Source organism: Euprymna scolopes, chromosome 12, assembly GCF_053919585.1.
Source record: "Euprymna scolopes isolate OS-2025 chromosome 12, ASM5391958v1, whole genome shotgun sequence".
Classification (NCBI taxonomy): domain Eukaryota; kingdom Metazoa; phylum Mollusca; class Cephalopoda; order Sepiida; family Sepiolidae; genus Euprymna; species Euprymna scolopes.
Window position 1 is genome coordinate 63,555,398 of NC_136493.1, and position 13,371 is coordinate 63,568,768.

Consider the following 13,371-nt stretch of genomic DNA (forward strand, 5'->3'; position numbering starts at 1 on the left):
ATACAAAACAACCTCTCCTCCCCATGTTAAGAATGGCTTTCAAAATTATAAAATTATCATTTCAGCACGGTACCAAAAATACATTAGTACCTGAAATTTTACTTTGCAATGTTTTTATTTTTAAATCATAAAATAAAAAAATATAATCATTTTAAAACTTCATCCTGCTTTATTTTTTCTTTGTTAAACACATAGTAAATTTGTGAAGAGATCATTGTCACAGGTCACTAAACGCGACATTTCCGGGCCACTGGCAACAGGTGTGAACCCTCAGTGATCCCTAAATAGGGATCACTTATCAGATACGCATTGTAATCGTCTTTCACAGGGAATTCTCTGCAAGTTCTCTCGGCGCAGTGGGACCTCATTGATCGGTTGGTCAGTGTCGATTTCACCTTCAGGTTGATATGCTGTGTCATGCTGGAAGTAAAGAGATTTTCATGTACACAAAAGAAAGACAAACTCAGATATTTCTATTCTACGAGTTAATTCAAGTCAAATTTACAAAATATGATATAAACTTATGTACAATTGTCCAGTTGTTGATTTCTTACAAAACACACTATTGAATCTTAATTAGATTTAGTACTCTCCGTTTTTGCGGTAGTAATGGACGGTAAAAGAGGTGTGTCGACGACTCTTCGGTTAGTGTAAGATTTGCTCAAAACCCAGCTTAAACTAACTGATTTTGGCGCAGCATTTGCTGATATACCAGGTATCAGGGTAGGGTAGGTTGTTATCTAGACCAATTACCAATCAGTACGTCATTCCAGGAGAATTCCCGATTCCCTGCGTGTGTGCTGATGATTCTGCAAATGCTCACAGTTTCGGTACCCACAAACAGGGAGGTTAACACCCATGACACTTCGTCTGGTCTCAGAAACGAAATCATATTCGTTACGTTCTCAAAATGACATCAAATTGTCACTTTCCTACCAAACAATAAAATGTATATGTCGGTTTCACAAAAATAATAAAATTCACAACTTAACTCATCCTTCCAGGGAGGTCGGTCGCCACTGCCCGGGCAAACAATAATGCTTGACAATTGATACAAGCATAGTTGCCCGGCATTCTTCAGTGTTTCAGGAGTCTTAATCTCCCACCCAATGGGGGAGCCCTACCACTCCTGGAGGCTGTCAAGCCACAAATTAAAATTAAATTATAATCACATCCTTACATTTGAAATAATAGTGTGATTAAATTCTACCTATTTAAAGTTTGTGAAACGTGTTGTTCATTTCAAAATGTAAACAAACTTCTGATTAAATTGATCGATACCGGTGTTGAACGTAAAGACTCACATTTTAAGGATAACATTGTTCACCTAGTATTTTCAAGTTAAATTCAAGTTTTACGATATCTTTTTGTTCATTAAATTACTAGGTGGAAGCACAGATTAGTTATTTACAAACAGCCAAGCACACAAGCAGCTTTGATTAAAAACGAAAAGAGTGCATCAATAGTTCTAACAAACGATCAGTTAGTACACATAGTTGCAGCCAACAGCTATTGCAACAGTAGAAAAGGTAGTATTAATAGTTGTTCAGTGTGTTTTGATAGAAAGGGTAGTATAAATAGTCGCAGTGGAAAAAACTTAAAAAACAAATCTCTAAAGTATATTTTTCTTTTTAAATCGATATTATATCAAAATATATAAACTAATATCTCAAATAAATCAGAATAACATGAAAATTATTATTATCACTATTCCAAAGGAATTCATTAAATATTTGGTGAAGAAATTAAAAAAAATATATATGCGGTACCTACAGTTTCATTACTCATTAGTAGTCTGCAAGTAACTTTTATTTGCTCGACTAATTAGTAGTATTTTACTTTTCTACATTCTTCTTATTTTTTTTTGGTATTTTGATTTATTATTTAAATTTATTTATTTATTATCATTATTATTAGTAGTAGTAGCAGTAATAGCCTCATTAATAATATTCTTTTTTATTGCTATTCTGATTATTTCTACTATTGGCTGTAATACTGTTACAATTCTTATTCTTATTTGCGTTAACGTTATTATTATTAGTATTAACATTGTTTGTTATTTCATTTCTTAACATTATCTTTAGTATTTTTTATTTTCTTAATAAATATTATTACCATCACTTTTATCCCTATAGTTCTACTGATATCATTATGTATGTTGCTATCAGTAGTATTATTTGTATTATATTTTTCTCAGTATTACTATTATCGCTAACATCATTTTTACTCTTTTTATTATTACTATTATCAATCATATTATTACTATAAATATTAATTATTACATAAGTAATAGGTATTACATAAGTAATAGGTATAATAAGTGTAACTATTACAAATTTTGCTATTATTGATTTGTGTAGTAATATTGCTAACATCACTATCATGCAGTATTATTCATCATTAATTCTAGTTTGGGCTGGAGCATTGAATTTTTGTCATTTACTATGATGTCACGAGCAACGCCGGGACATGGGTAGGCTAGTAAGAAATAAACATGAAAATTAAAAGTTAAATAAAACTTTATTATATCATTACATCCATAAGGAAAAGGAATAGGAAAAAAATATGAATTTCTATTTTTAACCGGGTAGAGCTATTATCATCTTAATGGACACCATCTGTTACAAGTCGTCATATTGGTTTGATGCCAGTTATGAAAAAAGAAATACCTGGTTTATTCGCAATTCACTTTATAATTCACTGACAACACCTCATTGCAAAAAGACTAAGTGAGCAGCTCTTTTCCAGCCTACCAATTATTTTTATTTCTACTGTCAACAAAATTAGAGCTCGGCCCTTAAAGACAAGACTGATTCGTCAATTATGTAGAGAGAATGGTGAACATTTCGGAAAAAAAATTCTTCATACCCGACGGTCAATGGCTGTCCAAAGGCTCTTGCATGAAACTTTTTCTTTCAGTTTTACAACATTGTTATTGAATTCTTGTGTACTACTAATGATAACCAATTAGCCACAAACATGGACAGCATTCGCAGAGACGTGGCATACTTAGCTGATATTTATGATAAAATGAATATTTAAAATTTACAGCTGCAAGAGAATGATACAGGCAAAGAATGCAGTCAGCAGCTTTGCTTGGGCGGAAAGGAGTTTTGGTAATTACAGATGATAATTTCAGTTATGGACAAATACAACTACTAAATGATGACGTTTAAGAAAGGATTTCAAGACTTAATTGAACTGAGCATTCCTGATTGGTGATTTCTGTGATTATTATTCTGATATTTATCTTACTGATTACTGTATGAGCAATGTTATGATTTATTAATTGACCCACTTGATTTATACTTGTTACTGTTCCCATTTGATCAACAATGTAGAATTTTGTTGAACAAACTATATGGATATTCAATTATTAATTTTCACTTTAATTATATACTACCACTACAACTAACATTATTATTAGTCTTGGGACTCAGAATAGCAATCGGAATGGGAATCGGGAATCGGAAAAATCGGACTTTTTGGGGTATCAGAATCAGAAAATTTTAGCCTATTTTCTGATGCCAAAACCGATTCTTTTAATTATCTATTTTATTTTATTTTGCTTTCATAAAACGTCTTCCACTGCTTGTAATAATAATAAAATAACTATTTATTGATTCAAACTTCCAGTAAGACTAAAATCCCTAGATCTCACACTCACAAATGTGTTTTTGCGTTTGAGAAAATATATGCACATTTAAAATGTGTTTTTACAGTAATCGGAACAAAATAACACTTTTATAGTAAAATATTTAGAGATTTATAAAGAATCGGAATCGGTAATTGTATCGGAATCGAGAACTTCGTACAGAATGGCAATTATATTGGAATCAGGAAAAATATTGGAATCGTCCCATCACTAATTATTATGTAAGGATGTAGGGAGAGGGATAGAAGTAAGTATCTAAATATTCTGTGTGGGGGGTGGGTGATGAAAAAGGTTGGGAAATCCTGTTTTTATATATATATGTATATACGATATCCTTATCGATTTGACCAAAATAAAATAGTTGTTTTTATCATATATATATATATATATATATATATATATATATATATATATATATATATATATATATATATATATATATACAGGCGGAAAAAAGAAAGTCTTCACTCATAATTTTTTCAAAAACTGCAAATTTAAGCTAAATTTAATGTAACTGTTTAAATAAACTATACCTCATTTGATTGACCTTTTATTCTTCTATAATTTTACCTGTTCATATTTGACTTTTAATCAAAATATTCTAGTGTTCACTGCAATTTAAAAAAATAGCTTCAAATTGAGGAGGCAAAAAGAAAGTCTGCACAATGGAAAATTGTTATTTAAATGTAACTTTAGGACATTAATGCAACACAAATACAACGGGAATACAATGAACTAGTTAATATTTAGTAGCATAGCTCTTCTGCAATTTGACAGCCTGCAATCTTTTGGGATTCCTTGAATTAAACTGCAGCAATACTCCGGGGAAAGGGCATCCCAGTTTTTTAAAATTTTTGTCCAAAGTTCTTCCAAACTTGAAATTTTATCATTGCGTAGCTGTGACTTGATGTAATGCCATACATTTTTGATAGGATTGAGGTCCGGAGATTGTGCAGGCCAATCCAAACACAGAATATCATGCTCATCCAGGAACCTCTTGACATTGCCAACTGTGTGAATGGGAGCATGAAGATGAGATTATCATCCAAATTCCGACCAAAGTAGGGTAGAAAATGCTCAGTCAACATAATAATGTACTTGGTTGAATTAATTCGACCTTGAAAGCGAACTATAGGCCCTGGACCATTGGTACTAATAATGCCCTACACCAAAACTGAACCTCCACCACCTTGCAGCGTTGAAACTGAGCACTTAGGATTAAATTTTTCATCTTTCCTCTGATGGACGTTCTGCCTACCATCACTGCCTAGCCTATTGAACTTGTTTTCGTTGCTAAAAAGCATTTTTTAGCAATATGAAGAGTCATGATCTTCATTGCATCTGACCAAGTCCAGATGGTGCTTTCTGTTCTTTACAGAAATCATTGGCTTGCACCTTGCAACATATCCTCGCAAATTAAATTCCTTTAATCTGTTCTGACAGTAGAAAGAGAGCACTTTTTAACAAGATTGCGCTGTTGTTGGATTTGGGGAGCCGTTTCAATTCTGTTTCTTAGGCTGCAGATCTTGATAACATTGTCTTCCCTGTTAGAATTCACTCTAGTACGACCAGATTTAGGGGAATCACGAACACTGCCAGTGTTTCTGTGCTTTTGCATAATCTTTCGTACCGTTTTCTCATCACATTTCAATCTGCAGCTGATTTCTCAGAAAGGTGGAGATTAATGAGCTCCTAACGGTTACTTTTTTTTCTTTTTTTTTTTTTACACAGTGATCACCACTTATCAAGGCCCGGAAACCACTCAAGGATAAGGGGTATTGCAAGATTTGATGAAGTGTTTACTTAATGGGGCGGTTCATTAGGAATTTGTTAATGTTGGACTTGAAGACATCCAGGTTGTAGTCCGGTGGGAAGCAGGCAGATGGAACAGAGTTCCACAGGCGTGCAGTTCTAAGAAAGAAGCTTTGTTCATGGAATCCGTGTTTTGATTTAGGCACAGATATAGAGTGGGGGAAATTTTTCAGTGGATTCAGCTAGACGGGTGTTTTTCGTGAAAGATTGGCGAGGGGGGATCAGGGATTGGAGTTCAGACGAGCACCTGCCATGGAAATAACGATAAAACAAGGATAGGTTCGCAACGTCTCTTCTGTGGGAGAGAGGTTGCAGGGAAGAGAAAAGGGCATCCCCCACTAAGCCACCAAGTCTATTTTGTACTCTGTCAAGGCAGGATAGGCTGTTTTTAGCAGCTCCTGCCCAGATATGTCAACAGTATTCCATCCTTGGACGTACTTGGCTTTTATATAGATAGAGAATTGCATCAGTAGTGAGATATCTTCTGGAGCGGTAGAAGGATCCCACCATCTTTCCAGCGACCTTGGCAACAGACTTGATGTACGTGTTCCATTTCAGATCAGGAGTAAAGGTCAAACCAAGAAGCTTGTCAAAACACGGGGCCTCACCCAGACGAGAAACATACATCACAACTGATGCCAGATGAGGATCAGAGCGTTGATGATGTAAGGATAGGAGTTTGGTTTTGGATGCATTAAAGGTAACCAGCCACATCTTCCACCACTGAACCACGCGCTCGAGATCAGAGGAGAGAGAAACAGAGAGAACTTTGTCATTTACAGCCTTTGATGTGTTGCTGTAGATGGTCGTGTCATCAGCATAGATGTCAACGAATGATTTAAGTATGTGTTTAGGGAGGTCATTGATGTAGATCAGGAAGAGAGTTGGGCCCAGGATTGACCCCTGAGGGACTCCAGCATTTATATTGCAGGCCTCCGATTTTTGTCCATCTACCACTACTCTTATGAGCCTATCGGAGAGAAATGATTTAATGATTGAGAAAACATTTCCAGTTATACCGTAGCTGGAAATCTTGTGAAGTAGACCCTTATGCCATACCTTGTCGAAGGCCTTTGATATGTCGAGCAATTGCCCTAGAAAGGAAGCCTTTGTCAAGAGATTCACTAATCCTGTGGGATATAACCGTCAGCACATCTGCGGTAGATCTTGCAGAGCGGAAACCATATTGTGTGTCACTAAGAAGGTTATTCCTGCTGAGGTGGTTGACTATTTCTCTATTTAATATGGATTTCAGCAACTTACTCATAACACACAGGAGACTTATTGGTCTGTACTGAGAGGGAGATGACTTATCACCTGAATTCTTAAATACGGGGCAAACTGATGAGGTCTTCCAGGGAGTCGGAAAGCACTTCTCCTTAAGGCAGCGCTTAAATAGTTTCGTAAGTATGGGAGAAAGTTCTGGTTGAAGCTTTTTTAACACTATAATTGGGATGCCATCAGGGCCAGTTGCTTTACTGGAATCTCGGTTCTTGATTAGCTTGGCGACCTCATGCACGGATATTTGTATGTTACCTAGCTTGTTCTGTGTTATAGGAGGAAATATGGGGAGTTGATGGCCTTCGTCGCATAGGGTAGAATTAGCTGCAAAGTTCTTTGCAAATAGTTTGGCCTTGTCTGACGCTGACGAGATAACCTCTGGTCCATTGATAATGGTTGGGATAGAACGCACACTTCTGTTCAGGATCCTATTTGTTATTTGCCAAAACTGGTGGGAACCAAGCCACTGATCAGCTACCTTGGATTTAACAGACTGGGCATATAGCTCTCTTGCATTTTTTATTACTGTTTTACAGTGGTTGCTGGCAGTCCTGAAAGCAGCTTTAGTCTCAGTGCATCTGTTACATTGGTAGCTATGGAAAAAGTGATTTCTGTGCGTGATAGCAGCAGCACATTCTGGGGAGAACCATGGCTGCCTGTTAGGTTTTTGTTGGAATTTTTTAGATGGTATCAATTGGTCTATGCCTACAATTAACCATTCGGTCAGATCTGATACTATAAAGGAGACATCCTTTTTAAACATGGAGTGCAGAGGTAAATCAGATATGAATGTACGGAAGCTATCCCAGTCAGCCATAGAGTATCGGTATATAGTACGGTGGAGGGGTATGTCTGGGGGCTTCTTACATTTCGTTTTTATGTTAACTGATACGACGGAGTGGTCGGAGGATCCTAGAGGAGAATGAACGGAACATGAACATAGCTCAGGGGAAGTTGAGAGAAAAAGGTCCAAGAGGCTTGCATATTGACCGGGTGTATCGGGCACACGGGTGGGTTCGCGAACAATCTGAGTGAGGTCATAAGCAATGGCAAAATCATGACAAAACCTCCCCTCATCATCTGTCTTATTTGAATGGGTCAGCCATTCCACGTTATGGGCGTTGAAGTCACCACAGATGTGGATGTTAGCCGAGGGATGTGAAGACAGTATGTGGTCTATTTTCTCAGATATGCTCTTAAAGATAGTAACTCCGCTGTTGTGGGGCCTATAGAGGGCAAATATAAATGCAGTGGTGTTAGCAAGTGCAACCCTGAAGCACATATAGGGTAAATTAGGATCTTCTCTAGAGATATCCGTGCCACACGGGAAGCCATTCTTAATGTAGGCACATATTCCACCCCATGGCGATCTTGGGTGTCAAGAGAGAAAGTCGTGGCCTATGGACTAAATATTACATTGTATAACCTGGAACAATAATAATTATGATTAGATATGCTTTGTTTCCTGTGGGTGATATTTTAAACTGATTTAGGGGCGATAATTTAAGCTGGTTTTAAGCGAATTCGTTGCTCCAGACTTTCTTTTTGCCTCCTCAATTTGAAGTTATTGTTTTAAATTGACGTGAACACTAGAATATTTCAATTAAAAGTCAAATATGAACAGGTAAAATTATAGAGGAATAAAAGGCGAATCATCAAATGAAGTATATATTGTTTAAACAGTGACATTAAATTGAGCTTAAATTTGAAGTTTTTGAAAAAATTACAAGTGCGGACTTTTTTTTGCCGGCACTATATATATATATATATATATATATATATATATATATGTGAGAGAGAGAGAAAGATTAAAACAGATTCTGACAAAAAAATATCATCAATCATATTGGTCTTAATTTTTTAAATTACATGTGTTTCCTCATCGCCACACAATCAGAACATTGATAAATACAAACCCCAAATTTTGTAGACAAAATGATCGATTAAAAATGCAGAAGAAACTGGCATACTCTTGTATGTGTTCAACAAAAACGTACTGTAGTGACACAACATTTACAGATTAATTATCTTATTACTAAATTACTCTTAAAATCCTACATAACTTTAAAAGATATTCAAATCGATCATGAACTTTGAACTTAATTATCTTTTTAGTTTAGATTATTGACTTAAAAAACACATTTATTTGGCCCTCGAGATAGATCTTTGTCCATTTTGGTTATCTGGGTTCCAAGGCTGTGAATTGTTGGCAATGGCACAACTCTGTAAAGGTGACTAACACGAAAAACCAAACTGACCAGTCAGTCACAATACTATTATCATACAATTCTCAGAATTGGCATGATTTTTAATGTTGGCCTTCTATCAATGAATTTCGGTCTGGCATTATCCCCACTGTTAGTCCATGGAAGGCTCTATAAACTCAAAAGTTACACTAATGCCCGACTTTTGACTTGAACTTCTCACACTTGAAACAAAAAGTAGGCAAGATGGTCAGATTTTTTATTAAATTTTTATACAAAACAAATAATGTTATTACGAGAAATTATTAAATAGATTTTTTCTAGTCTGGAAAATAAGAGAATTGCATATTTGTTTACAGTTATAGTTGTTAGTAGAAAAATAACAAGTAATTCTATTACTATTATTTACCTTCATCTGTCCGGATGAATACAATTGCGGAATGTGAAACTGGCTATCGGGTTCATTTATTGATATGCATATATTATGCATCTGACTATTTCTTGTTTTAAGTGATAATTCCGTTACAACTTAATCAAATATTATAGAATATATATTATAGTTATACATAGAGTATAATCAAATATTCCTAATATATTATCTGTGCCATTATATATATATATATATATATATATATATATATATATATATATCTTTGTTTGTCCGTCTGAGGAACAGTCTCTACCGAACTCATCTAAACATTTTGGTCTTGAAATATGATATATAGAGGATTTTGACTGGTGGAAAAAATTCGATTCAGATTTTAGCGAGTAAAAGTAACTGCTATGGGGTGAAAATTGAAAAATTGGAACTTGGCAGGCTGTAGTCTTAAAATAATCTTTTTATGCATGCGCAAATACACGTTTATATCTTTAACAATGCTAGTTTTTAAGTTATTGTATGCATATAGAGATAGTAACGAATACGTCTAGAGAACAATATGTTTTGGTTTCGAGTTTAACTGATAGCACCTAAGTCATTTTTTTTTTTTTTTTTTTTTTTTGATTTTGAAATTACTACTATGTTTTGGGCGCAATATAATAATTAATAGAGAATTGACTATATGACAATAAATACGAGATCTGCATGAATTAAAATATTATATTTAAGTATATTTTACGACCGGGCAGCCATCTAGTATATATATATATATATATATATATATATATATATATTAAGTAATGTGATTTATAATTTAAAAGTTTTAAAATTTTTAAAATTTAAAAATCAAAATTTAATTAAATTAAAAATCAGTTTCATAAGAAGGAACAACAACAAAGTCAATTATCTGTACGATCGTTTCGGAAATCCGTGCTTTTTATTTGTGGTATACATGAAGTCACGTAGAATAATTATACATAGTTTTTTTGGTAAGCACGGTCTCCTCATCAGCAAATTTAGGAGGATTTCTATTGAATTGAAAAGACACCAAAAATAAACCTAGCATTAAAAGTAAGGCAGATGAATCTGAAAAATTGAAGTAAAAGGTTTGGATATAAAATTTATAAGAGAATTAATAAGGAAATTGGTATAGGTTAGAGATAGAAATGAGTAGAAAAAAAATATATATTTTTGAATTTACATAATAAATTTGATTTAAAAATATATAGATATATAATTACCTTTTGGTTTTTCTTTTTTTGAAATCAGGAACTGTATTTAAAGTAGTCATTTAGATGTTTGCTATAGCTTTTTATTTTATTGAATGATGAATTTTAAAAGGGCGACGCTCGTGCAGTAAATTGTTTCCGTTAGCTTATTTTGATTTAGATACGCTACAGTTAATATCTATAGAGAGAGAGTTTTTTTTTTTTTTTTTTTTTTTTTTGCAAGTTTTTAAGGGGAGATAATTGTCATGGCTTTATTTATTATTTGATTTACGAGTCTAAGGGCGGTAATTGGTTTAACTTAATTTATTAAAAAAAAAAAAAAAAAAAAAAAAAAAAATCTATTTTTACTAATGAGTAATTTTTAATGATTTAAGGTGGTTTATATTTATTAAATTTAAACCAACGTTTATGATTACACGATAGAAGCTCGTGTCTTGAATTTACTAGTTTGGTTGTGCTTTTTATATCTTCATATTTTAAAATTTTTAGGGTTTCTTTTGTACATAATGTACAAAATTTATCTCCTGGTTTATATGATTTGCAAGTCTCAATTATTTGCCATTTTAAGTTGAAAGAAATATTGCTATTTTTTAGTTGCCAAATATAGTTGGATAGAGTAGTTTGGTTTGATAGAGAGTTATTTTTAAAAGAATGTTTGTGCGTTGAAATTCTATGTTTTATTGGGCCAGATGTAGAACCAATATATATTACCTCTTGATTATTATGATTATTTTCCGTTAGGTCTATTGTTGGATTATAATGTGGTGGGTTGGTTAATAATTGATCGGTAGATTGATTTAAGTTGGTGTTATTATTTAATCTGGTAGTTGAGTTATGGCTGTTGATAGGTTCTTGTATATTTGGAGTTTTTGATACTGTGCAGCTATAGATAACATTTTTAATTTTACATGAGCCTTGTAGGGGACATTTATTTTTTCTTCTACAGTTACAGTCCGATGTATTTTGTATAGTTGCATTTTGTAGTTTATTAATTTTATTATTATTAGAGCTAATTATTTTCTGATGAAGGTTAGGCATAGTAGAGTAAGAGACTTTAATTGTGTTCTTATTGAAAATCTTATTATATCTATGGGGGGCTTTAAAGTTCTTATCTAATATTTTAAAAAATTCTCTAGCTATGTTTGTTTCTAGGTTTTTGGAATACGGGGGGTTGAACCATAGGATCTCCTTGTGTCTATTCTTACGTTTGCGGGTTTTAGTTTGTTGTTTATTTATATTATTATCTAATATTTGTAGTTTGGTTTTATCTTTTTTTGTCTCCTGGTTATTTTTCTTAACTCGTATATGGGAAGACATTGCCATATTATATGTTATTACGCTCTTAATAGTTTTATTTTTAATGCAGTTTATGTTTCTATCATTTTCATTTATGAATTTAATTTGTGAATTATATCCAGAGTTTTTAAGGGCTTCATTATAGTATTTTTCATTTTTGGTAAATATTGATTTAGTAGAAGACAGTCTAGAAATTCTTAGAGCGATATTGGGAACTATTGATTTTAATATTGATTTAGGGTGGTTTGATTGATTGTGGACATATAGAAGTGATTGGTTAGGTTTATGGTATGGCTCAAAGGTAGAATTTTCAAGATTTAAGGTTATGTCTAAGAAATTAACAATTTTTTTATTAGGGTCGATTTTTATACTAAGTCCATAATTTTTAAATAATTTATGTAGAGCTTTAATTGCATTTTCATAATTTTTATTAGTAGAATTCGTTATGAAAAGTGCATCATCTCTATATAGCCCTCCTTCAAGTTTGAATTGTTTATGGAGTATACAATGTATTTCATTTAAAAGGAAAAGGCCAACTAGATCAGTGACCTGAGTCGAGTCCGTCGATCCCATTAAAATGTTGAAGTGGTTAGGGGTATTTTTCCTGGTCCAATATTTATTATCAAATGTTATTAAAGACTGTCTAGCTATAAGTATTAGTTTAGTTTCGTCTTGAGTTATATTAGTTAATTTTCGTGCCATTAATAGAGATTTATTAAGTAGGATAGGTGATATAGATTGGTAATATGATTCAATGTCAAAAGAAAGAAATTTAATATTATTTTTATTTTGAATATTAGAAAACCAGTCGATTACTTGGTTTGAAGATTGCCATAGTGGGTATTTTATTATGGATTTAATTTTGGGGATAATTCTATCTAATATGTTTTTACTAACCAGTCCTATATCTGATTTCGAGGGGCAAATGAGTCTAATAGTAGGGTTGATATTGAAGCTGTGTTTGTGGTCTTTTAAAGTAAATCTCGGGGTACCTGGTACTGTTATTTCTGTGTATTTATCTATTTTAAGTTTAGTTAAAATGTTTTTTGCATCATTATTTATTTTATTTAGTGCTGATTTATTAGTAGTTTTATAATTTTTATTAAGTTCTTTATATATTAGATTTTTATATTGTATATAGTCCATTGTGTAGAAATTTCCAGTTTTATCTGCCGGTACTATGAGTTTATTTTGGTGGCTTGTAGAAATAGATTTTGAAAATTTATTTATTTTTTTAAGTGTTGGAGTGATATATTTTTTATTTTTCTTAAATTTAATATTTTTAATCAGGTTGATTAAGTCATTTTCAAAATTTTCAGTGTCTATGTTTCTCTTAGGGTTTTTGTATGTTTTTAGTCTGTAGTATTTCGCTGCTTTTCTTTCTTCATTGTCTTGTCTGAGGATGGTTTCTTTTATTTCTCCAGGTTGGTGGTGTATTGGTTCTGTGGTTTCACTTTGGTAATTATCAAAATGGTAGGCTTTCCATCTCAAGTTCCTTATAAATGTATTTATACT

The 13,371-nt window shown here is 32.9% G+C and overlaps 1 protein-coding gene across 1 annotated transcript in view; it reads right to left on the reverse strand.

Moving 5' to 3' along the window:
* Positions 1-291: 291 nt before the first annotated feature.
* The window catches only part of LOC145291052 (uncharacterized), a 58,129-nt gene continuing 45,049 nt past the window's right edge, over positions 292-13,371 (reverse strand). The window contains exon 2 of the mRNA XM_080136559.1: positions 292-420. Coding sequence (XP_079992685.1) covers positions 292-420 — 129 coding nt within the window. The remainder of the gene's footprint in view (positions 421-13,371) is intronic.